We start from the raw sequence: 23,267 nt of genomic DNA on the forward strand, positions 1-23,267 counted from the left end.
TAACTTACATATGTGCCATAACTTTGATAACCTGTATGAGAAATACGCTTTGTATAATTGTATTAATTTCAAGAACTTCTTAAACTTTATACATTTTCAATATCCAGATCTGCATATATATGCACAAGATAATTATGTTGAAAGATGCCTGGAAGTGTTCATCATCTTCCACATAAAAAGTAAAGAATATTATCGCCCTAGCAATACATACACTAACAAATAAAATAAAATAAAAAAATGCCTATAAATCTGCTTATCTTCTACGAAGAACAATCTTTCCCTGTGCATCTTCATGCACAATGTCTAAAACTTCATCAGGAGGATTGTGCCACCAGACTCTAGGCTTCTCCATATGATGCCCAATTTGAGCAAATTTATCAGCGGCTCTATTGCCTTCCCTATATACATGACTTACAATGCAATTGTCAAGCTCTAGTATAATCAAATTTATATCACTAACATGCCTTTGCACTTCTGCACATTTAACCTGTCTCCTTTTTACAATAACATCAATCACTGTCTTGGCATCTCCTTCAAGCCATACATCATTCCAACCATTTTCCCGCACCAACTCAAGGCCTCTATGGAGTGCAGACACTTCTGCAATGGTGCTATTGGCTCTTCCTATAGATTCAGCATAACCCAGTAAGAATTCTGCCTTATGATTTCTAAACACCCCTCCAATGCTAGCCTTTCCTGCTATACCTTTTGAAGATCCATCGAAGTTCAATTTAGTCCACCCAATTCCAGGTTTCTTCCATACCACAGGAATCGCTTCCTTATGCAATTTATTGCTAAGAAGCAGGCGAGCTGGGCTTTGCATTACCCTTTGGCATCTCAAAATATTGGTGATGGCTAACATAATTTCTGTAGTATATATCTCTTTGCTACCCGTTGAAGATGATGGGAAGTCAAAAACCAGAATAAGGAATTCAGAATCCAGCAATATGTTGCAGGAAAAGGTGATTTTATAATTCTGAAACAAAACATGTCCATAATTCTAACGATCACAAGGAGCTGTTGCTTCACGTAATTAAGTTCCTATTATTTATGTTTGAGTAGGGGAAAAGCAAGGGAGATTCTGAAAATTTTCATACAAAAAGAGACAGGAATTTGATACACGGATAATGAAGATGGCCAGAGAGATTACTTCAAAAACTCTCAAGCATATTCTGTAAATGGCGTTTTTAAGAAAGGATTACGTGCATGAAAAGTATCTGTCTATCATGGAAAGAAGGATTTGCATGAGAAAGAAGAGAAGAAGGCATGCTAGTTAATTTCAATCCATGTTGACAGTTAAAGTACTGTAAATGTAACAGTTATTACCCTTCGGAGGAAAGATTAAAGACGTCTTGTAGAAAATATATATAGGCGCCCATTGTCGCTTCCCTACATGTTTGTTAGGGAATAATGCTTGGCATTAGTACTCCACATGCGTTGGGCTTTGAACGAACGTGTCTCCACTCATAATTACAATGTGCAAATTAGTTTTGCATGTAAGTGTGAAAATGAGATCATTGTAGATATTCGAAATGTTGTGCGAGAATGTTTTTTGTTTTTTTGGCAAAAATGGCAACAAAAGATCTCTGTCTGGTTTTCTGAAAATGTGAGTATATATTGCTCTAGCAGTATACTCTACTGTTGAGAGAAGAAAATACTCTAGATTCAAGAACAAAGTATGTATAACAACTACATCAGATTTTGCATTCGGTATATAAGAGGTGCCAAATAATTTATTTTGTTGTGTATTATATCTCTAACACAGAATATATATATATATATATATATATTCTAACACCGTTCATTTGCCCTTCATAGTGGCACAGTTACATTTGCCCACCAGGGTACCATTTCTATTCCTGAAGACATTTGCCTATCATTATGGCACAATTCAATCATTATTGCTACAATTACTCATTTGTTTGCCGACACTACAGTTCTGCTACAGTTTTTGCCGACACTATAGTTCTTTACTTTTACTGTTAACTTTCTCAATGTAATTTTTATTTACCGATTGGAATTTGTCTATAAAAATGATGAATCCTCCTCATTATAGAGCAGAAGCTTTCACAACTTAAACACTGAACTCATTTTGTAACTACCCTACTTACTACTTGTAATCTGTTCCGCAAACTTCATTTAAATCTGTAAGTACTCCTGTTAATCAGATTTTTTAATATCTTTTCATTATCAATCTTTTCCATTTCTCTTTTATATGCTTCAATGTCGCGCTTACTTTGAAAAATTCTTGCATCATGTTTATTTTACTTGCAATTTTCACCTACATGAATGGTTCTAATGCTTTATTTTCATCTTTATTTTCGTCATTAAACTAAGCACTTTCAAATTAATGCTTACTCTCAATTACATGTTTAAATGAAATACAACAAATTAATTGTTAAAAATTTAAAATACACCTTAATGAAGTTATCTAAAAACTCTAAAGATTCTTTTAAGAAAAAGAATATTATTTTTTGCATAAATCATGCGTACAAGATATGTTACAACATCTAACTATGCACCATATATATGGTCATGTGAAAGGCTGCAATATTTTGACTTTCCTTAAAATATTCATACGTAATGGAAGAATAGCATTTTCAGAAAACCAAGAAAATAGAAAAAGGAAATTGTTGACCCTAGGATAATCATTCGACCCATATTGGTAACATAAATTGACGCCACGTGGCATGAGCACTAGGCTTTCACAGTCGTGTGGGTTTTATTATGTTTGCGTGCCAACGGCGGTCATAGGTTGTCCGTCTACTTTCGAAAGACATTTGAGTTACGCGTACGAGATCACCGTTGCACCTTTTAGGCACGTTTTGAAAAAGAGAATAAGGATCTTGGTTTAACATTTTTAAAATATGCACAATGAATTTACGTTTATATTTTTCTTTTTTCATTATATATATATATATAAAATGCTAGGTATTCTTATAGTGTTATTCTAGTGTTCCGGAGAGAAATAAGGGAATTTTTTTTTTTAAAAAAAAATATTTACCTATGACTTTGAATTAAGAAATGTTAGGTATTCTTATAGTGTTATTCTAGTATTCCGGAGATAAATAAGGGAATTTTTTTTAAAAAAATATTTACCTATTACTTTGAGAATACTACAAAAGCGATTTGGATTAAGATTTCATAGAATTTTTAGAGTAAATTTCTTTAAATCTTAACCATTATTTTTAAATTAAATGGTAAGAATTTTGTTATATCAGCATTTATTACTTCATTATTTTAATATGTTAGAGCATCGATCTCCTCTGATTCTTTTCCATTATTCCTTTTTTAAAATCAACAATAGCATTCATCTTTATTTAGGTGGGTCTTATAAATTTAATGGTTAGTTTTTTAAAAAAATGTATTGAAAATGACAAGAGTAAATGCGGTAACATTTCTCTTTAAAGAAATAGAATATTTTTAAGAATTTTAAGACATCTTGATCCGTATTTACAATAACCATAACTATGAAGTGTCAAGCTTTTCAGGTTTTTGATAATTCAACCAAATCTAAGAAGGCAATGGATAAATATTTACCAAAATAAGTCATATAATGAAGATGGGCATTTTTTTTTATGAGTGAAGATTGGCATTTGGGTGTTCATCTAATGACTTTCATTCTGTAATGTGATTAATGTCACTCTGTTACAAACAGTAAAGCACCATAGCAAGAAGAGGATCTGACTTTGCTTCACTTCTTTTTTTTTTTTTTTTTTCAATTCAATGAAGGGAACGGAGAAAAAGAGAGAATTACAAAAACATAAAAGACAAAGGGGGCAGTGCCATCCTAATTAGAACAATTGAAAATGAGTCAAATAAATGATCTGAACTATCAAAGAAACTGATACCACCAAAAAGGCGGTTTTTCGGACTAGCAGGTGCTTGACTAATTCCAATAAAGACTTGGATCTTTAAAACCCCTCTTTTTTACCAATAAGCCACAACCAATCAAGAGCAACCCCTGCAAATATACCTGATATAAGACACAGCACAAGCAAATTTCCCAATGCATTCTGCTCAGGTCCCTACAAAGCAACAAACCCAACAGATATTCATGAGGAATCACTGGAAAACCCATATTTGCTGCACATTATGAAGCAGAGTATGTCAACTAACCCTGTAACCTTTGGGTGCCACTGTAATGACACAGACAGTGAGGTAGCCGTTGGATACTCCCAGCAAGGATGTAAGCAGGATCATCCAGCCCTTGTCACCATATTTTGCCGTGAAGTAGAATGCTGGTATGACTAAGAAACGAGCAAGAATTGCAATCATCAGGCCTTTCCTGGACTCCATCTTCAGGCTTTCAACTAGAGGTATGTATCTTGATATCAGATCCCACACATTGTAAGTCGCGATCAGCACAGGCGCATACCTGAACGATCATGACGATAGAATATTAATTAAATAGTTAAATTCACAGTTTTTGATGGGCTTACGAGAGTAATTTAACATGGTATTTGAGCAATGATGTTGAGAACGTACCATGATCCGAGCCCATGTGAGCCAGTGTTTTCATACAAGAATCCGGGGAAAATCGACAGTGTTAAGACATATATCAGAAAGAGGTCAATTGCATAATCTATATTCTCAAGGAACAGTTGTTTATTGCTCAAGCGCTCCTGGGGTTTCACGTCATCTTCATCCTGTGAAATTCATAAAGCATTTAGGATATCATAATCTCAAAACTTGGCTAGACATGATGTAGAATGAGGTTTAAGAAAAGTTGCAGTACTCCATTGTTTGCTGCTGTCTGGATGCCAGCAGCAGCAAGGTCAGCTGATACTGTTTTTGATCCTTCCGAGGCTGCCTTTGAGCGATAGTACTTCACTATTGGCAATTTAGGGAAGACAAATGCATAGAGAAGGATACACAGAAACTCAAAGAACGTGGACATCGCCAGGAATAACACTGAAAAAGAAGATCTTTTTATCATCAGAAGAGCTTCAGCAAAATTTACACTTAAATTCAACTCCATATTTGTTTGCCTTCTCAATTCTAATAACAACAGACTACAGTGCATGAGCAAAGATTAACCATATAGGATAAACATATTCTAATAAAACAAAGCTTAATTAACATGATGATTTAATATAATATCAAAGTAGCGGTTCTGAGTTTGAATCTTGTCTTTGCAATTTACTTCTTATTTCAATTAAGTGTTTTACGTATTGTGTCTCATTTATTAAGAGAGAGTTTAAGGAGTGTTAAAATATTAGTTCAATGATTAAATTTGTCATTTCATGGCAGTGAAATTGTGAAAACAAAAGATAAAGTTGTCAATAAGTAAAAAGAGGAGCAACATACTAGCCCCCTTGCGAAGACCATTATGAGATTTCTCAAAGGCTGCTTTTGTGACAAGCCTCAAAGCAGAGGCCAGAGCCCCTGATGCAGCCAGACCAGCAAAGAAGGACTGCAGAGCAACAAAATGGAAACGGATTAAGTTAGTTTGAATAGATGAAAACAGAGACGAGAAAGGTCTTGAGAATACCAACCTGAAGGAATTCAGGGCACATGAAAGACAGATCTCCAACCATCCCACCTTGAACATGAGCATCTGCAACTCCGAAACATGCAGAAAGCACACACAAACCAATAAAAGCTCCAAGCCCACCTTTCCCTGATGTGGCTACATCCAACTGTCACCAAAAATTACAGCTGATTCAATATGAATTACAAGGATTTTGATGGTAAAACTTAAGAATATTCTGGTAAAAGCTGTACTTACAATTAAGACAAGAAAAGTACTTGCAAAGAAAAGGGTGTATCCAAATAAGTTCCTCTTCCTAGTATTACTCTTGGATTCTTTGTATGCTAGTATTGCCATTGTTCCAAGCGCAAATGGTTGGTAAACGAGGGTAAGTACCCTTGAAGGATGGTATTTCTTCTGAAGAGGGAAAACTTCATTAGTCTAATTAATACTGAAACACACATCTTATAATAAAGCAAACAGTATCTAAAGAGAACACTCATGTTTAGCTTCAAAAAGATGTTGAAAGTAAGTATTGTTAGAATATAAATTAAATGATTAAGTTCATCATTTTCTATCGACTTAAGCTTTCGAGACAATCGTTGATTTAACTAGTTTGAGATACTTACCGGGAACAATTGATAGTAGTAATCTCCAATTGTCAGCATACTATTCCACGCAACAAGGGACCAGAGCCCAAGCACAAAACAAACCATCATTGCTTTAAACTTTCCCTGCTTATTACAGATATATATTGACATTAGCTGTGAATTATTTTTAATTGTAATTAATGAACTCAATTCAGTCTGTTTTTCTTTTGAAGAAATACAAACCTCAAGCCTCACTGGAGCCCTGATTTCATCAGCAGTAGTCATGGCTATTCCCCCCCAAGTCAAGACTCTAGGACTCTGCAATAGTTTATACTATAGGAAGTAAATACAACATAGAAAGAAGAAATATAAACCAAAAAATTATCATAGTATGATTATGCAAAATATGAAACCTTGATAAAAAAGGTGAATGCTTAAGTACTTGATTATATTATAGGTTCTGCCTTGGTTATAGGCTTTTATAGTATCAGCAACTACCTGCTTCAAAGAATGACAGCTTCAAAGAAGATTCAAAAAGTGATAGGATGGTTTTAAAAATGCAAAAGGAGGAGCAACCATGAATAAATGTCCCCACTCTCTAATGGATGAAAACTGTATACTTGAATTGATTCTGTAAGAAAATATCAAAGCATTGAGGCATTAAGAAAACATGGCAAAAAATGAAATATTATTTTAGTATCAGCAAACCACCTGCTCCAATGAACGACAACTTCAAAGATGATTTGAAAAAGTGATAGGATGGTTTTAAGATTGCAAAAGGAGGAGCAACCTTGAATAAATGTCCCCACTCTCTAATGGATGGAAACTGTATACTTGAATTGATTCTGTAAGAAAATATCAAAGGATTGAGGCATTTAGAAAACATGGCAAAATGAAATATTTTGTTATATTGTACAGATGATAAAAATATAGAAACCTTATCAAGAGTAGAGAAGCAAAGCAAGGGAATTTAATTTTATACAAGATGGGGGTGGGCTGAAAAGTTTGAAAGCAATAGCTGATTCCAAGAACAATAACTTCAACGAAGATTCAAAAAGTGATAGGAATGGGGGGGTGGGCTGCAAAGAAACCTTATCAATAGTACAGAAGCAGAGGAGGAGCTGTAAGTTTAATAGTTGAATACAAGGATCGAGGTGGACTGCAAAGTTTTAGAGGAAAAATGGGTGTCGGCCAGGGAATTTAAAAGAGAAAAAGAATGAAGATTCTTTGTTCTTTATAGAAAGAAAAATAATGGAAAAGTCGTTGTGATTGATGATGAATGACTAATGATTTGTGATTCTTTAGATTTTAAAGGGTGGATTTTGTTTTTGGATTATGATGTGACATAAAAATAAAAGTAGCTTTAAGTAATTTGTGTGTTGAATTATTTGTTAATATTTTTACTTTTCTGCTATAAAGTAAAAAAATTGTCCTAAAAAACAAACATTGCCAAACAAGCCCTTAGTTATGAGTTATCTTTGAAAACAAAGGAGGTGATATTAATGGAATAACATAAGTGCTTTGAAAATTTGGGTAATTTAAAATAGATAGAAGTTATTTCTTAGTTAAAATAGAGAATACAATTGCTGAATACTCTAAAGTCAGAATCCAATTGGAGGGAAGGCCAAATGGAAGAAAACAAAGGAATCTGCTAAAGTAGGAGTTGCTTTGTTTTTTCTGACAGCTCTGCAATTGCTTTATACAATTAGATTCGACCTAAACAATCTTCATATTGGACCAGGCCACTAGTTTGATTGCAAATTTGGCAAAACATTTATAGACCTTTGAATCATATACGAAGAAAAATCAAAAGATAAAACAAAGAAAGAAACCCATGATACACTTGGACATCAAAAGTAAACGAATAAGAAGAGCAGTACAGAACCTCCTATTTTGGATGTCTTTTTCGTTAAAGGCTGTGTCTTTGGATCAACTGTGCCTATTTCTTTGGAGTATAGGCCAGTCTGTATGACTTGTTTAGGCCACACCGGAACTTAACAGAACAGGTCTGCAAAAACACTTTGCTTTGACAGTACTTTTGTTGTGACAGTTCGTCTCACTGCATCCAAATATGGGAATACCGAAAACATTACAATGAAAAGCATTTGATACGCGATGGGCCGAGGTATACTAGACCTATAGAATCCATAAAAACATCATTTTTTGCCCATTAAAGTCTTAGATGACAAGAGGTCATAAGCTCTATCCGTAGTTGTTGTGGCCCTACCCACTGATGGGCCTGTGGTCTCTTGCCATCTAAGACTTTTATGAGTCAAAAATTGTATTTTAATTGCACTATAACATATCTCTAATATTAAAGTACCAAATTATGATATGCTTATGTGGCGCGGGCCGTGGCTACCAAGGCGATTGGGTGGCAGTGGCAGCCGTGGTAGAACGGACAAAACCTTGTGGCGGCGTGTGGGGGAATGTGCCATATCAATTGGTGATGGATCTTTCACATATCAATAGATTTATACCTTGCAAACCTGATTTTGAATTTCAATTTCTAGAATCTGGTATGAGGAAGATTGGGAAGAAATTGATAATGTCGGCGGAGGTGCGTGGACATTTGGAACAACTTGAAATCATTGCAGAACACACCAATGAGAAGTTTTCCTCAAAGATGTTTGTTGAATGCCAAAATAAAATGGCTCTAAACCATATTGATATATGTTACACATATTTTTGGGGTTCGGGCCCACGGGTCCCAAACATGGCAACACAAGGAAGGAAGCACAAAATCCCATGACAGGCCCATCATATAATTAAGAGACCCAAAGTCCTTGCAAAAGGCCAGCTCATCTACAGTTCAGGTCATCCCAGGGATCCACATTCGAGAATAGCATAGTCGGGAATGCTTGACCCATTTATCTGCAAGTAACGGATGTGCTTTAAACCATTCTGTCAGTTATGCACCATTCCTGGGCACACACTTATGGCTCAGGCAGTTACACATCAATTAAGGGATATGCGTTAAACATACATAGCGGTTACGGATCACTCATAACGGCTATGGGACAGAGTTGTCAATGCCTCCACCCGTTAAGCCCGGATCCTAGATCCTTTGCTCGTTTATCATCATCGCATCCACAAGTCTACCTATAAAAGAACTAGAGCACCAAGAAGATAGGTACATGATTCATTCTCGTTATATATTATACAAAACTCATAAAGAAGCTAACTTTAGCATTAGCGGAAGGAGCAGCATCTAGAATTACAATCCTACCCCTTGAGTTCACCAAACCGGAAATTGTGTTAACAAAATATATGATGAGAAAATAAAATGAAAGAAAAAGGGAGTGAAAGTGGAGAGAAAAACGATGAAGGGTTAAAGCCACATCTTATCTATATTGAAGTATCTAAAAAAGAATTACAATAGTCCCAGTGGTTTAGAGTTTTGACAAATCATTCTCTTAGTCTTAAAAAGTAATTAATCGCTCTATGAGATAAGAAAAAAGAACAAATGGCCATGACTTTCCTCCATTTTTTTTTTTTTGCCTAATTCTGAGGGTGATTAATTACTTTTTAAAACTTTGTAGTGCTATTTGTCAAAACCACAACCTAAGTGGACAAAAAATGCATTAATTCCTAAAATATTCTAACAACATGCAAGTGAGGCAACTGGCTTTCTTCAGTAATAAGACTTTCGATTTTAAAAGCTGCCCTTGCCTATTAGCCACAACCAATCAAGAGCAACTCCTGCAATTAAATATGCCGCCTAGAAGACACAACACAAGCAAATTACCCTAGGCATTTTGCTCAGGTCCCTGCAAAACAAAAAACCAAAGAAATATTTGTCAGGATCCTGTGGCAAATGTTAAATGTGCTACATATTTTGAACAATATTGATATCAACTAATCTTGTAACCTATGGGTGCTACTGTGAAAACACAGACAGTGAGATATCCATTGGATACTCCCAAGAAGGATGTGAGCATGAACATCCATCCTTGGTCACCATACTTTGCTGTGAAGTAGAATGCGGGGTGTAAAAGAAATAGGGGAGATACAGAAAACGAAATTGCTCTTAAGGTGTGTTACGATCTCACTTTCCTTAAGACATTAGGAAGATGTCACTTTCATTAAGAAATTAGAAAAACTGCTTAGATATCAAATCACTGCCTCGATGATTCGTGCCAAGTGCGCTACTAGTGCACTACAGCCCACACACGGGTGTGCGTTTGGTGCTTTGCACCGTACTAGTGTGTATGATGTATACACCCAAGTTTTTTTAATGGCTTAAAGTATGTTGGGCCTTATAAATGTCAACTTCACTTTCTCTCTTTCTAATGTGAGACTCTCTTCATTAAATGCTCTTTAAAACCTTTCGTTTAAAAACATTCTCAAGATACAAAATAATATTTATTAAATATTAATTTTGAAAATATTTCTACACGGGGATGAGTAAGAAACGAGAAAGAATTGCAATCATAAGGCCTTTTCTAGATTCCAACTTCTCCAATCCCGGCCCACACATTATACATTGCTATCAGAACAAGTGGGTACCTAAAAAGACCATCGGCCTTGTGAAAATTCTCAAGTTGAATGCACCAAAAGGTTAAGAAATATGTTAAACTATTGAGAAATGTTTCAAATAGCAAGCAAACGTGACACTGTTGTTCTGGGAACATAGAAATTATGAAATTAAAGCTTTTCCTTAGTTTGCAGCCTCACTTGAATGCCTTGGAAATCAAGAATCTACCCTTTTGTAACTAATCTCTCCTTGTGATTTATAAAACACTTACCATGAACCCAACTGGTGACTTCCTGTACTTTCATACAAGAAGCCAGGGAAAATTGATATTGTCAGTACATATATCAGGAACATGTCAAATGCATACTCAATGTTCTGAAACAGTAATTGTTTATTGCTCAATCGTTCTTGGTGTATAGGCTGTATAGCATCCTCTTCTGTCTGTGAAAATTTTAAAGCTGGTTATTAATTTGGAATCTTGAATGTCATTGAACATCATGAATTATCAGATCAAAGAAATGTTGCAATACTTCTTTGTCTGCTTGTACTTGGATTCCAGCAGCAGCAAGGTCAGCTGATAGTTGATACTGTTTTTGATCCTTCTGAGGCTGCCGTTGATCGGTAGTACTTCACTATTGGCAGTTTAGGGAAGAAAAAAGCATAGAGAGAATGACACAGAGAAACTCTAGGAACGTTGAGATTGCTAGGAATAACACTGCAAATGACAGTCACAAAATAAATTATGGTTGATGGAAGTTCTTAAATTAAATTCAAAATCTCTGATCAATTGTAAATATTATAATGTAAATTTTTTTCTTTGCAAGCACTACCTGAACCTCAGTGGTACTTGTTTACTGGTCCAGTTTATATGAAAAGCTAAAAAGGCCCTAGTTTTATATCCTTCGGATCTTCAGTGCTGGCCTATCCCCTTATGAGCACTATAGCATGTGAGAAAAGACATATCTTTATGAGCCACAAGTATAGGATCCAATCCTTATATAAAAATATTGGGTTCATTTGCTAAAACGTTTTAGATGATGCTATTTGTTTTTTTGGTTGTGATGTGATATAAAGGTAAAAGTAGTTGTATATTTTGCATGTCAAGTTGTTTGTTAATGCGAAAATATACAACTACTTTTACTGGGAGATAATGGGCTCCTTGATGAGGAAGCATTCAAAAAATGTTTCTTATTCAACCTGCTAATTAGCTCCTCCTTGAGTCTCCTCAATTGGAGCATAGAGGGTACATAGGAGTACCCTCCATTTCCTTATTCCACACCCTTGCTACAATATTCAGGAAATCCTGGTGATCCGTCCTAAAATAAAAAAAACAATTGAATGGCCTTTTGTCTTTAAGCAAATTTGCTCCTCAAGGGAATCCCGTGGGGCAGAGACATCCCTTTGAATGTCATTAATATATATTTTCTCACAGAGTGGTGGAGGAAGGCCCCTCCAGTGGACAGTAAGGATGGTTTCCAGCCGAGCCACCCTCCATGATTCCATCTCTGGCTCTGATACGAACTGTCACAAGGCTAATTTTTCACACTAAAACCAGCCACGTGATGGCCATAAGCAAAGCACACAATAGTGCCTAGGCAGACTTCCGCTCGAAAGGAAGTTAGGAGAAGGGGAAATCACAGCACGTACGCAACACAAGCACACCAAGTATTTTACGAGAGCAGCACCTCCCAACTTTTAGACCCAAGAAAAATGCTAACCATATTTGCCCTATCACCCTAAAATGTCTAATTAATTTGGAATTTTTAAAAATTTCTTATAAAACCCAATTTCACTTAATAACTAAGCAACATGATACTTAACACTTATGACCATATACTTTATAAATCACCTATACTCTGTGGGTTATTCTTTATCTTCCCAATATGAGATTAGCTAGAGTATTACGTACATTTACACTCAACCAATTGAATATACAAGGCGTGACATACTAGGGTCCTTACAACTCAAATAATGGAGCCCTTAGACTCAAGCCACCAAGGCTTTACAAGAGCAAAGTACACTAGATCATACAACGTACCCTCAACAGCACTCTAATGTTCCCTCACAAGAAGATACTTCAATTGGTGTTACATGGGTTTCATCCTCGCTACGTGCATGCAATTTCACCAGAATTCAACTTCTTATCTTTCTTTGTTTTTTTTTTTTTTAAAAAAAAAAAAAAAAAAAAAAAAATTCCATTAGGAGCTTTCTCACCTTGTTGCCCATCTTCTCCTTTAATTAAGTTTCTTCTTCGGCTGATCGAGGGCTGTCAAATTTGATTCTTGCCTTCTGCCGACTGACTGACACTCTCAGTGTTTCTTTTGCTCTTCTTTCTTTATCTCTCTGTGACTCTAGACTTCTTTCTTTATCTCTCAACTTGAAATTTTATTTCTTATCTGCCAAAGTCATATTAGTCTAAAACTTTGGTTAGGCCAAAAGTGACCCCAGCAAGTTCAATAAGTTTGGAGAAAAAGGGCCAAATGTAAGAAACAAAGAAATATCTATCTTTGTGATGGTAGCTTTTTCAGAAGACAAAATTTCATAATCAGTATTGCTTTACCCTTTGAAGCATAGATTAATAATGCAATATGCCATTCTTTTTATATCCTTAAAGTTAATGTGCCTTTTAAAATCACCATTAAATTTTAGTTGTTCTTACCGTAGGATATATATATATATATATATATATATATATATATATTATCTATACTCAAATCCGTTTGGACGCCAAAAAAAACAAAAAAAAAATTGAATGAATACTATTGCTTTACCCTTTGAAGCAGAGATCTAGTATTAATGCTATATACCATTTTTTTATCCTCAAAGTTAATGTGACTTTTAAAATCTCCATTAAATCTCAATTGTTCCTACTTCCTACTGTCTTACTTACGTATTATCTATATCCGAATCCGCTCGGACCCAAAAAACATAAACAAAAAATCGGATACTATCCTTATTTGTTTCCTAGACAGATAAGTTTGACTGCAAAATTGGCAACCCAATCCTGATATTATAACTTAAAACAGTCTGATGATATTATTATTAAAGCCGACCTTTGCTTTAGAAAAACAACAAACTCACCTGGTGGAGAGATCGTCACCAACACCTTTAGAATTAGAAGTAGACTTATTGAGTGGTGGCTAAAGCGTGCACGGTGTTTCTCAACATATATATATATACACCACTTGATCGATGGGGAGTCACGCTCACCAACTTAGTTGTTCCATGGACTTTTCTGCATCGTAATGTTGCTTTAGGCGATTCGGAAGATATATATGGATCTTCACCTCCACTTTAGTGTCCTTATATTGAATGCTCCCACATACAATAACCCATCTATAGTTGGCTGACTTGCTCAACGACTGAGACTGGTGGCTTGGTTGGACATGACATGCCATTACTTTAACTCCTATTGGCCGAGCCGGATTCAAAGCAATTTAGACGGTTTATGTGAGATAACTCATTTAAAAGAGTTATTTGGTCAGATAGATATATAGTTGAATATTTATCTGAATCGGGAGATCACATATGTGGGCTCGTTTGGCAATGGACTTCCGATTTTTTTTTTCAACTCTTCAGCCCAGTTTGGCAACCATTTTCCTCCCCCCCTTTCCTTTTCCTCACTTTTCTCAAAAAAAAAAAAAAAAAAAAAAAATCAACTTTAAAACATTTGAATTTTTTATTAGTATTAAAAAAAAAAAAATCATTACAAAACAAAACATTTTCACTTTATCATACAAAAAATTTAAAACTTTATATAACATCAATCACTTTCTACTACAGTAAAAAAAAAATTAAAAAAACAAAAAAGCCTTTACTAAACAAGGCCTTCAACATTCTTATTTTTAATATCATTTCAATTACTTTTTATTATTATTCAAATAAAAAATTCACTATAAAATAAATTTTTTTTCAATTTTTCATACAAAAAATTCAAAACTTTTATCTACTTTATGTCACATCAATCACTTCCAAATAAAAAATCACCAACCAAATCTATTTTATTCCCAAACAAGATGAATTCTCTCCTATTAACTGCCCAAATTTCTAGTAATTTGAGCATTAAATTGCTGTAAATCCTTATTCCCATGACAAAGGAATATGAAACTTTATACTTTTGGTATTACAGCACCGAAGACAAATTCAATATGCAGCTGTTGGATTGATTATGCATTTGTCCACTATTTAAGTATTCTAGATGGGGACGTATTATTATTCAGTAAAAATGTCGCTTTGTAGGGATATTTTCATTGTTCAAACGTCAATAATTTTTATTATAGTCACTATACGTAAGGACATTTGCAAAATATCACTATTCAAACGTCCCGAATTAAATAGAGAGACTTTTTATGCTTAAAATGTTACCTTTATGTCACTATTTTGCCTAATTTTTTTACTAAGTTAGGTAGGTTGCTTATCTTTAGGAGTAATTTCTCCCACAATTCTTGTAAGTCCTTGTCAACGAAACCAGCCACCGACCAACATAGACCTGACACAATACGTCCTTTCGAATCCCAACTTGCATTACAAACTTGTATAATTATATGTGTTCCACATCAATCTATTTTAGCATCAATGATTTCCTCTTACCAAAGAAGCCATACTCAACTGCTTAATTAATATGGACCCCATCCTTGATATTTCCTGCACAAAGAATGGAGGTAAAAATAATAACAAGATTGACTCAAATGAGTAATTTAATCGGCTGTGGACCACGCTTAATGTAGCGAAGATCACTAGTTTGAATTTTCTCTCCCCCTTCCCTTATGTGGACATGTCAAAAAAAGTAATAATAATAACAAGAGATTAAGAAGGGCTCTTAAAAAAAAAAAAAAAAAAAAAAAATCTAACATTGGCTTCATATACATTTTTAAATGCATCAATTTTAAATTTTAATCGTAAAATAGATCTATTTATTTCATTTGAAATAAATAAGACCATCGTATTTCACTTTTTGATTAAACCTTATTCTAAATCCAATCTAGATCCTAGAAAGAGAGCAATACAAAAAGAGTATAGCAGAGTGGGGGAGAGAGTTACGACTTCCTCCTCCCCGCCTCCTTTCTCTTTCCCCTTTCACCCTCCCTTTTTCCGCCTCCACCATAGATCGATCAAGGTGCGTGTGTCAATGGTCGTTGGGGTGCTTTTTAGCGGCGCGTGGCTGGCCAGTGGTAGCAAGTGGAACGCATGAGGGTGTGTTAGGTTTTAGTTATTGTATTTTCGTTGTTTCTAAATAAAAATGTAGTCTCTCTAGATCTTCTTTTAGTAGCGATTTATGGGGTGAATTTTATTCGTTTTCTTAAGTTTTGTTTTCACAAATCCTTAAAAAATAATTGAATTAGTTTCCGTTTGGTCTTTTTTTTTTCTTATAGTTCATTTTCTGAGAGCAAACCATAGATCGGTGGCGGAGGAGTTATCAAGCATAAAGAAGAATTGTCATTATGCTAAAAACAATGAAGGAGATTGCAATTGATAAAGCACTAGTAGCAGAGATAAAAATAAAAAAATAAAAAAAGCAAGGGAATCAAGGACTTGGCAGCGGATAGAAACGTGATTCGCCGAAATTTGCAAACTGATTGAGACTGACTTTTCATAGATATTGTCTTATAATAGCTCGATGGGCTATTGTGTATGTCATAAATAATGTTTGAATTGTGAAGATTCTAAATTATATATTTAACATTATACGGAGTATTCGGCCCAATTTGATTGTTATATCAATCAACAGATAATTCATTAAAAAAAAAAAAAAATCCAATCTGGATCAAGCTTATGTTGTAATTGTTTTAAGGGTCAGATCTAACTTCCATTGTTTTTTCCCGACCCTTAAAAAACTACGTAAGTGTCGTAGTTCATTTTTACGGCTCCTAAATCAAATCCAAACTTGCATGAATGTCAGCTTTACCACACCTTCTGTGCCTGTGCATGGGTGTCACCTGGTACCATGAATTTGGCACGTGTATGTGCTGTACATAAAGTTCCTCGATCTATTCGTGAAGATTATGAAATTCTAACGGGCCTTGCGATTCGCCGGTACTTGATATTTTCACGTGAAGAATTCACTGGTAACGTTCCTCCACCACCGGTGCCATTCTGTTTTAAGTGTAAGCTCCCCCCACAGCACCAATTGGATGGACCCATTTTATAAAGCATGCGGGACCGACACACTGTCAGGAAAAAATAATTGGACAGTGAGATAGTAACTAAAACAGTACAGTGGTGATAGCATTATCCTTGGACAAAAACACAGTGACATACGGCCACGTTGCACCCCCACAAAAAGACTAGAACACGTAGACCCCACGTGGGTCCCACGTCAGCCTGTAACCCAAAGCAAGTTTTCCCTCAAAAGGACTAGCTACAGGCTACAACAACCCATGAGCTTGATCAAGCTTCTTCCACTCCCATGGCAGGCAGACGGCGGCAGTCCTCCTGAGGCAGACATTTTTCTACAGGAATTTATAGGCCAAAGCGATCTCTAGCTACTCTCTACTAGTAAGTAATGATCTGCTATTTTTCTCCGTCCTTCACATTTTATATTATTTTACCCAAAGGGTGGTTTCGATTTCTTTGATGCATATTGGCACTTTGATATTCGTTGACCTTGTTTTTCTTTCTGGGTTGGTATAGATTATAGAATAGAGATTTGGTGCTATTTTAAGGATGAAGAAGGAGAATTTTTCCTCCATGAACGGTAGCTAGGAGTGAGGTTAATTCCTTGCATCTAACTGCAGAGATGGGAACAAAAAACTTTTTACTCTTTTCATATTTATTACGAATTGTAGCTGCCAGAACAGTGACCGTTCTTTTATTGAAACGTAGCAGTCGTTACTGCCGTGGTTTTATTTCTGAATTCTGAACCACTTGCTGGAGATGCTACAGTATAATACATAGTTATATTATATACTAGCTAGATAGGGAATCGATTCTCTATATATTCATAATTAAGGTTTCGTTTTTCCCTTTCCCCTTTTTACTTAAAAGTATATAGAATAAAACAAAATCAAGCTCTTATATATAAAATGGAACAGCAAATCTTGCAAGTTATATGACAATTCATAAACTTTCTTTAACTAAATTGATATTGCAAGTGTCGCTAAACTTTGGTTGTTGTTAGTGACAACAATTTTCTTCATTCAATTTTTCCTCGGCGCTATATTATGACATTTATCCATATCTTAGGGCTTACAAAAAATGATAATAATAATAATAATAATAATAATAATATCAAAATGGGCCATTTATGGAGTTAATCAAAATTTCATAATCATTATTATTATTTGTTGTTAAAGTAATTGCTTTTTGTCCTTTCAACCCTGGGAGGGAGGTAAGAATTAATGAAGCAATGATTACATCACCCACATGTGGAGCCAGTAGCCGACCTTTGAAAAATGTTATTCTAGTGACAGGGGAACAGGTAAGCTCTGATCAGTTTCTCATTATTTCTCAAATAAATCCGTTGCTTTCTTTAATTAATTCCATAATCTTAACTTCATCATCATATACAGCTGAGATGGAAGGAATAATACTTATTATAATGAAATTATTCATCATTTAAAAAAAAAAAAATCAAATAAGAAACAATTAAGATTATTTGAGAAATGATGAGTCTCCTGTTCCTCCCACTTGCACTTTTCTATCCCAACTCTAGCTAATCTTCATTGCTGACATGATCAGTTTCGAACAAATTAATCCCAAAGAAACAATTCCACTTTACCGCCGTCCGTCGCGAAAACATGCATTTCACGTAGGAAATATAAATGCCTTCAAAGTCATATAGTCGGTGCAGACATCATATTATATTCTCAATTTTTTACGTCAAGTGGGTGGGACCGTTTATATTTGACGTTCACGTACATCTACCCAACACAGTCGCACGCACACAGACAATCTATACCGTCCAGAACTCCAGCGGAGATTCCGACACAAACATACCACGCTGGAATCTAACTCAATTACTGTTCTGCAGAAATTTTAATTAATTCTTTCCGGGAAATGACGTCGCACCACCCATCCGAAGTGGACTCTGTCGCGTCCTCGCCGCGCTCGGACCACTCATCGTTTGATCAGCATACACGTGTACGGTTCATGTGCAGTTTCGGTGGCAAGATCTTGCCCCGGCCCCACGACAACCAGCTCCGCTACGTTGGCGGAGACACGCGCATAGTCGCCGTGCACCGCTCCACCAACTTCTCAATCCTCCTCGCCAAGCTCTCCAAGCTCTCAGGCACAGTACTCCCAAAACCTCAAATTTTTATTATTTATTTCAAATTATCCAAAAAAGATTATTGCACAAGTGGGATTACTTGACAAATTTAATTCAGCGGTTGTATTAATTCTTTTACATTTTAGTTTGTTTTTTCCTTCTTCTTTTTTACGTCGTGAACAGGTGTGGCCAATGTAACTGTCAAGTACCAACTTCCGAACGAAGATCTCGATGCTTTGATTTCCGTGACAACGGACGAGGACGTGGAGAACATGATGGAAGAGTACGACCGCGTAGCACAGAGTCAGAACCCGAGGTCGGCTCGGCTTCGGCTATTTCTCTTTCAGACAGGCGACAGCTCCAGAGCCAGCAGTATCAGCTCGCTACTCGGCGGCTCGGCTAACCGTGACCACTGGTTCCTTGACGCTCTCAACGCCGGCGGCTCGGCGCTCGAGCGAGGCCGGTCCGAAGCCTCCTCGATTCTCTCCGAGTTACCCGACTATCTCTTCGGGCTGGATAATTCGGACGACCCGAAAATGAAGACCCGGAACCTCCTAGCCGATAATGTGTCGAATTCCGATCCGGGTTCTCCTGCTCCGGCTTTGTCTTCGCCGTTTTGTTCAGCTTCATCGGTTTCGTGTGTACCGCCGATACCGAATCTTCCACCTGTAAAGACCAAGCCAGATAATCCGGAACCAGTGGTGCAAGCAAAGGAGAATCAAATAGAGGGATTCGCAGAGGCCGGTGGCCAGCCCACATCGCAACCAACTGGGTACCCAGGAAACCCGGTAATGCAATACATCCAGGATTCTCGTTACCAGGGTCATGCCGTACAGCCAATACAAGTTTACTATGTTCCGGGTCCTGTTCCACCCGGGAATGTTTCTGTTCAACCCGTGGCTATTCCGGCCCCATATTCTCAGCAATATCACGCAGTTTCTGGTCAACTGCCACTCGGGTACCACCATGCTGTACCGGGAATGAGTCCATTATATGGAGGAGGGATGAGACCGGGTGTGGCTCAGCCAGTACCGTTTGACCCGTATGATGTGCAGTCAAGAGTGGTTCAAGATGGGGTAAATCAGCAAGTGTTTTACGGGGTTAGAAACTCGGGCATGGTTCCGGTTTATCCAAATATGGCGGTGCCGGGTGGGGAAGATTCACTGAGCATCGGGTCGGAGATAAAAACGGGTCGGGCTTCCCAATAGTCTTTACCATGAGCCAGGGTCCAATGTAATGCATGTATGTATGTAATGTTTAGTGAATTTTCATTTTGTTATATGCTTGTGTGAGGTTTGTGTTCTTTTTTTTGTTGATGTGTGATGATTGGCCTGTAACTACTACTTCTATATGCTTTGCTTTTTTAAGTTTGTTTTGTGTGACGAAATCAATTAAAGCATAGATTGGTTTTCAAAGCAAACATGTATATATACGGTACATTATTTTTCACTTATTTTGCTCCTTGATGATACTAAATAATGATGCAATTGATTACTTGGTCCTACTCTTATACAACCAATGAACCCCCTACAATGGGGGTGAAACATTTTAGAGGCTTGTTGGAATTTGTCGGTAAAGAGATTCTTTTATGCTTAACAGCTTAAGTTGACGAGTAATGATGGAAAGCACGCCTGGCGTGCATCAACAGTGATGCACGCCAGGCACAAAATTTTTTTTTTTTATTATTTTATTATTATTTTATTTTTTTTTAAAAAAAAAAAAAAAAAAAAAAAAAAAATTTTTGCACTGGCGTGCGTGGGCGTGCCACGCACGCCGCGTGCTTTGCATCATTACTCATGTAATGTTTAGTGAATTTTCATTTTGTTATATGCTTGTGTGAGGTTTGTGTTCTTTTTTTTGTTGATGTGTGATGATTGGCCTGTAACTACTACTTCTATATGCTTTGCTTTTTTAAGTTTGTTTTGTGTGACGAAATCAATTAAAGCATAGATTGGTTTTCAAAGCAAACATGTATATATACGGTACATTATTTTTCACTTATTTTGCTCCTTGATGATACTAAATAATGATGCAATTGATTACTTGGTCCTACTCTTATACAACCAATGAACCCCCTACAATGGGGGTGAAACATTTTAGAGGCTTGTTGGAATTTGTCGGTAAAGAGATTCTTTTATGCTTAACAGCTTAAGTTGACACACAGATATATGGTAAAGTTCTTGGATGTCATGAGCAATAAATCTGTGAGGAGATTCTTCAATGGTCTTTGCACACTTGAATAAGTACCAGTCCTTATCTTCTACTGTGTACTATATATAAAAATAAGAATCATTAGTTGTTCAAATTACACGCCAATCCAACAATTTTCACAGAAGAAGGGTTGTGGTTACAAGTTGATTCAAGCAATTTGAAGTGCGGAACCAATCCCCATACAAGGACCCAATCTTGTCATTTTGCCTTAAAAAATATGACGCGTCACATAAATAATGCTTGGGCTCAGCCCGTTCATGCAAACAGGCACTGATCTTTTGTTGGCAAGCTCCACTCATGGTCGCCCATATGGCTAATAATTCATTGGCACATATTGGGCATTGGGCTGAGTCCATTTAAAATTATACAAATATCTAACGTTTTAATTTTTCTTTATTTATCATATTTATTTAATAGTGGCTGACATAACGTGCTTTAAGTAATTTATCTTATTAACTACTTATAAATAAACAAATAAAAAATCATTTAAAATACGTCACATCAATTAGTATAAAATAAGTATGAAAAGTAACATTACTTTTATATTAATATATAAATAAGAGTATAATGCTAAAAACTACGGTTCGTTTGATAAATTGTTTTTTAATATACTTTTAAAGAAAAAAAAGGAAAAATGTTTTGGTGTGATATAAACTTGAAAGTAGTTTTAAGTGTTTTGTGAGTGTTTTATATTTAGAGTTGTTAATTAATGGTCTTTTTTTTCTTCCAAAAAAGGTTATAATATTATAAAATAAAGGGTAAAGTCCATTTAATCCCTTCAAATTACCACCACAATGACAATCTATTCTTCAAACTATCAATTGTGACAATTTACTCCCTAAACTACCAAAACAATGATAATGTACCCCCAATTTTTTTAAAAATAATGAAATTATCCTTATTAAAATAAAAATAAAATTACTAAATTTTAATTTTTTTTCAAATTTTTAAGGGTACTTATTGAAAATTCTATAGGGGTAATTTCGTTATTTTGTTAGCATTGGGGGTACATTGTTATTGTTTTGGTAGTTTGGAGGGTAAATTGTCGCAATTGATAGTTTGGAGGGTAAATTGTCATTAAAGTGGTAATTTAAGGGGGTTAAGTGAATTTTACCCTAAAATAAAAATGTGGTATGTATACTTAGGCAATGTTTCTGCCGTCAACCATTTGTGTACGTGGTCTTTTAAAGTAGTAATGTAAAGGGGCAACATGACGGCCCATTAGGCATTGAAGTTTTTAATATCAAGCCCATCAGTTTTGGTTGTTCATCTACACGATATAAAACCCTCTTCCCTCCCAAACGATTGAGTTTCGCACTTTGTTCGTTCGTGTCATAACGATGTTGCGGGCCCAAACAACAAATCCGAATGGCTTAGTGGACTTGTAATTATTAGGTTCCGTTCGATTTGTGAAATAAAATCTTGGAATGAATCAATTAATTTTAGGTATAGTTATTCCTTTGTTTGGTAACATACTATTACTGAGAATAGTTTATTCTCATAAAACTACTAATCTCATACACATTTGAGTGTCTTAGCTAATCCTTAAGAAATAGAATACATTTTTCAAAAATACGCTTATAATTTTTTTTAAAAAAAAATTATAAACTTAAAACAAAATAATAAAAATATATATGAAAAATAAAGTGGGTGGCCAATGGGATGGTCAGCCACCTAAACAAAAGGTCGGGGGTGGTCGCACCACCCCTAGACGGCTCGGAGTATGTAGTCACCCTAGATTTGCTTCAGGGGTGGCTTGACCACCCATTAGGGTGGTCGGCCACCCACAAAAGAGGTCAGGGGTGGTCGCACCACCCCCCTAGACGCCTCGAGGGACCCATCGCATTTTATTTCAGTTTTTTTATTTTTTTTTATTTTTTATATATATATGAGTTTCAAAAAATAATAATATGAGGTTTTTCGTCATTTTGATTTAATTCTAATTTTTGCATGTGTGTTATCACCAAACTAAGGAATATGAATAGCTGTTTTATTCCACTCTTATATTCATAGTAATAACTAATCGTTTTTCAATAGATTAAACATTCTGCGAACCAAACAAAGCTTCCATTAGGCCTAACAAGGAATTAGGTAACGTCCTTAACCTGTTGGCGTACATTACATGTGACGCTATATGACAATGGTGAACAGTTGTAGCATGCCTGGCGGTAAGGAATTCGACGTCACTACTCGGTCCGAGCCTTACCTTATCTGCGAGCGACACATGTATCTTACTAAAAACGTGAATTAAATGCCACACCTGGCTAGGGTCATGCCTTATTAAAGGACAGCCCGTGACTAACGGCCGTA

At 35.8% G+C, this 23,267-nt stretch overlaps 2 protein-coding genes and 1 pseudogene across 4 annotated transcripts; 1 reads left to right on the top strand and 2 right to left on the bottom strand.

Annotated features, from left to right (window-relative positions):
• Nucleotides 1-3,791: 3,791 nt before the first annotated feature.
• Nucleotides 3,792-7,204, bottom strand: LOC132170564 (equilibrative nucleotide transporter 3). 2 transcript variants are annotated; one of them, XM_088517943.1, is made up of 10 exons: nucleotides 7,155-7,204; nucleotides 6,307-6,381; nucleotides 6,103-6,207; nucleotides 5,732-5,890; nucleotides 5,499-5,642; nucleotides 5,311-5,416; nucleotides 4,739-4,914; nucleotides 4,489-4,649; nucleotides 4,120-4,378; nucleotides 3,792-4,028 (listed from the first exon to the last, which is right to left on the bottom strand). In XM_088517943.1, exons 2-10 carry the CDS (start codon nucleotides 6,346-6,348, stop codon nucleotides 3,915-3,917), a joined length of 1,266 nt encoding a protein of 421 aa, XP_088374069.1. In that variant the 5' UTR covers nucleotides 6,349-6,381; nucleotides 7,155-7,204; the 3' UTR covers nucleotides 3,792-3,914. The 2 variants fall into 2 exon arrangements, with proteins under 2 accessions (XP_088374069.1, XP_059437566.2); XM_059581583.2 differs by lacking the exon at nucleotides 7,155-7,204 and adding an exon at nucleotides 6,775-6,884.
• Nucleotides 7,205-9,718: 2,514 nt separating this feature from the next.
• On the bottom strand, nucleotides 9,719-12,043 carry LOC132169923 (equilibrative nucleotide transporter 3-like; annotated as a pseudogene).
• A 4,878-nt stretch (nucleotides 12,044-16,921) lies between these two features.
• LOC132172004 (Octicosapeptide/Phox/Bem1p family protein) lies at nucleotides 16,922-20,172 on the top strand. 2 transcript variants are annotated; one of them, XM_059583423.2, is made up of 3 exons: nucleotides 16,922-17,039; nucleotides 18,510-18,767; nucleotides 18,930-20,172. In XM_059583423.2, the coding sequence occupies exons 2-3, from the start codon at nucleotides 18,536-18,538 to the stop codon at nucleotides 19,952-19,954; spliced, it is 1,257 nt and encodes a 418-aa protein (XP_059439406.2). In that variant the 5' UTR covers nucleotides 16,922-17,039; nucleotides 18,510-18,535; the 3' UTR covers nucleotides 19,955-20,172. The 2 variants fall into 2 exon arrangements, with proteins under 2 accessions (XP_059439406.2, XP_059439405.2); XM_059583422.2 differs by having other exon boundaries at nucleotides 16,922-17,035.
• The last annotated feature ends 3,095 nt before the right edge of the window (nucleotides 20,173-23,267 follow it).

This window comes from Corylus avellana, chromosome 1 (genome assembly GCF_965113065.1).
Source record: "Corylus avellana chromosome 1, dhCorAvel1.hap1.2, whole genome shotgun sequence".
In the NCBI taxonomy this organism is placed as follows: Eukaryota; Viridiplantae; Streptophyta; class Magnoliopsida; order Fagales; family Betulaceae; genus Corylus; species Corylus avellana.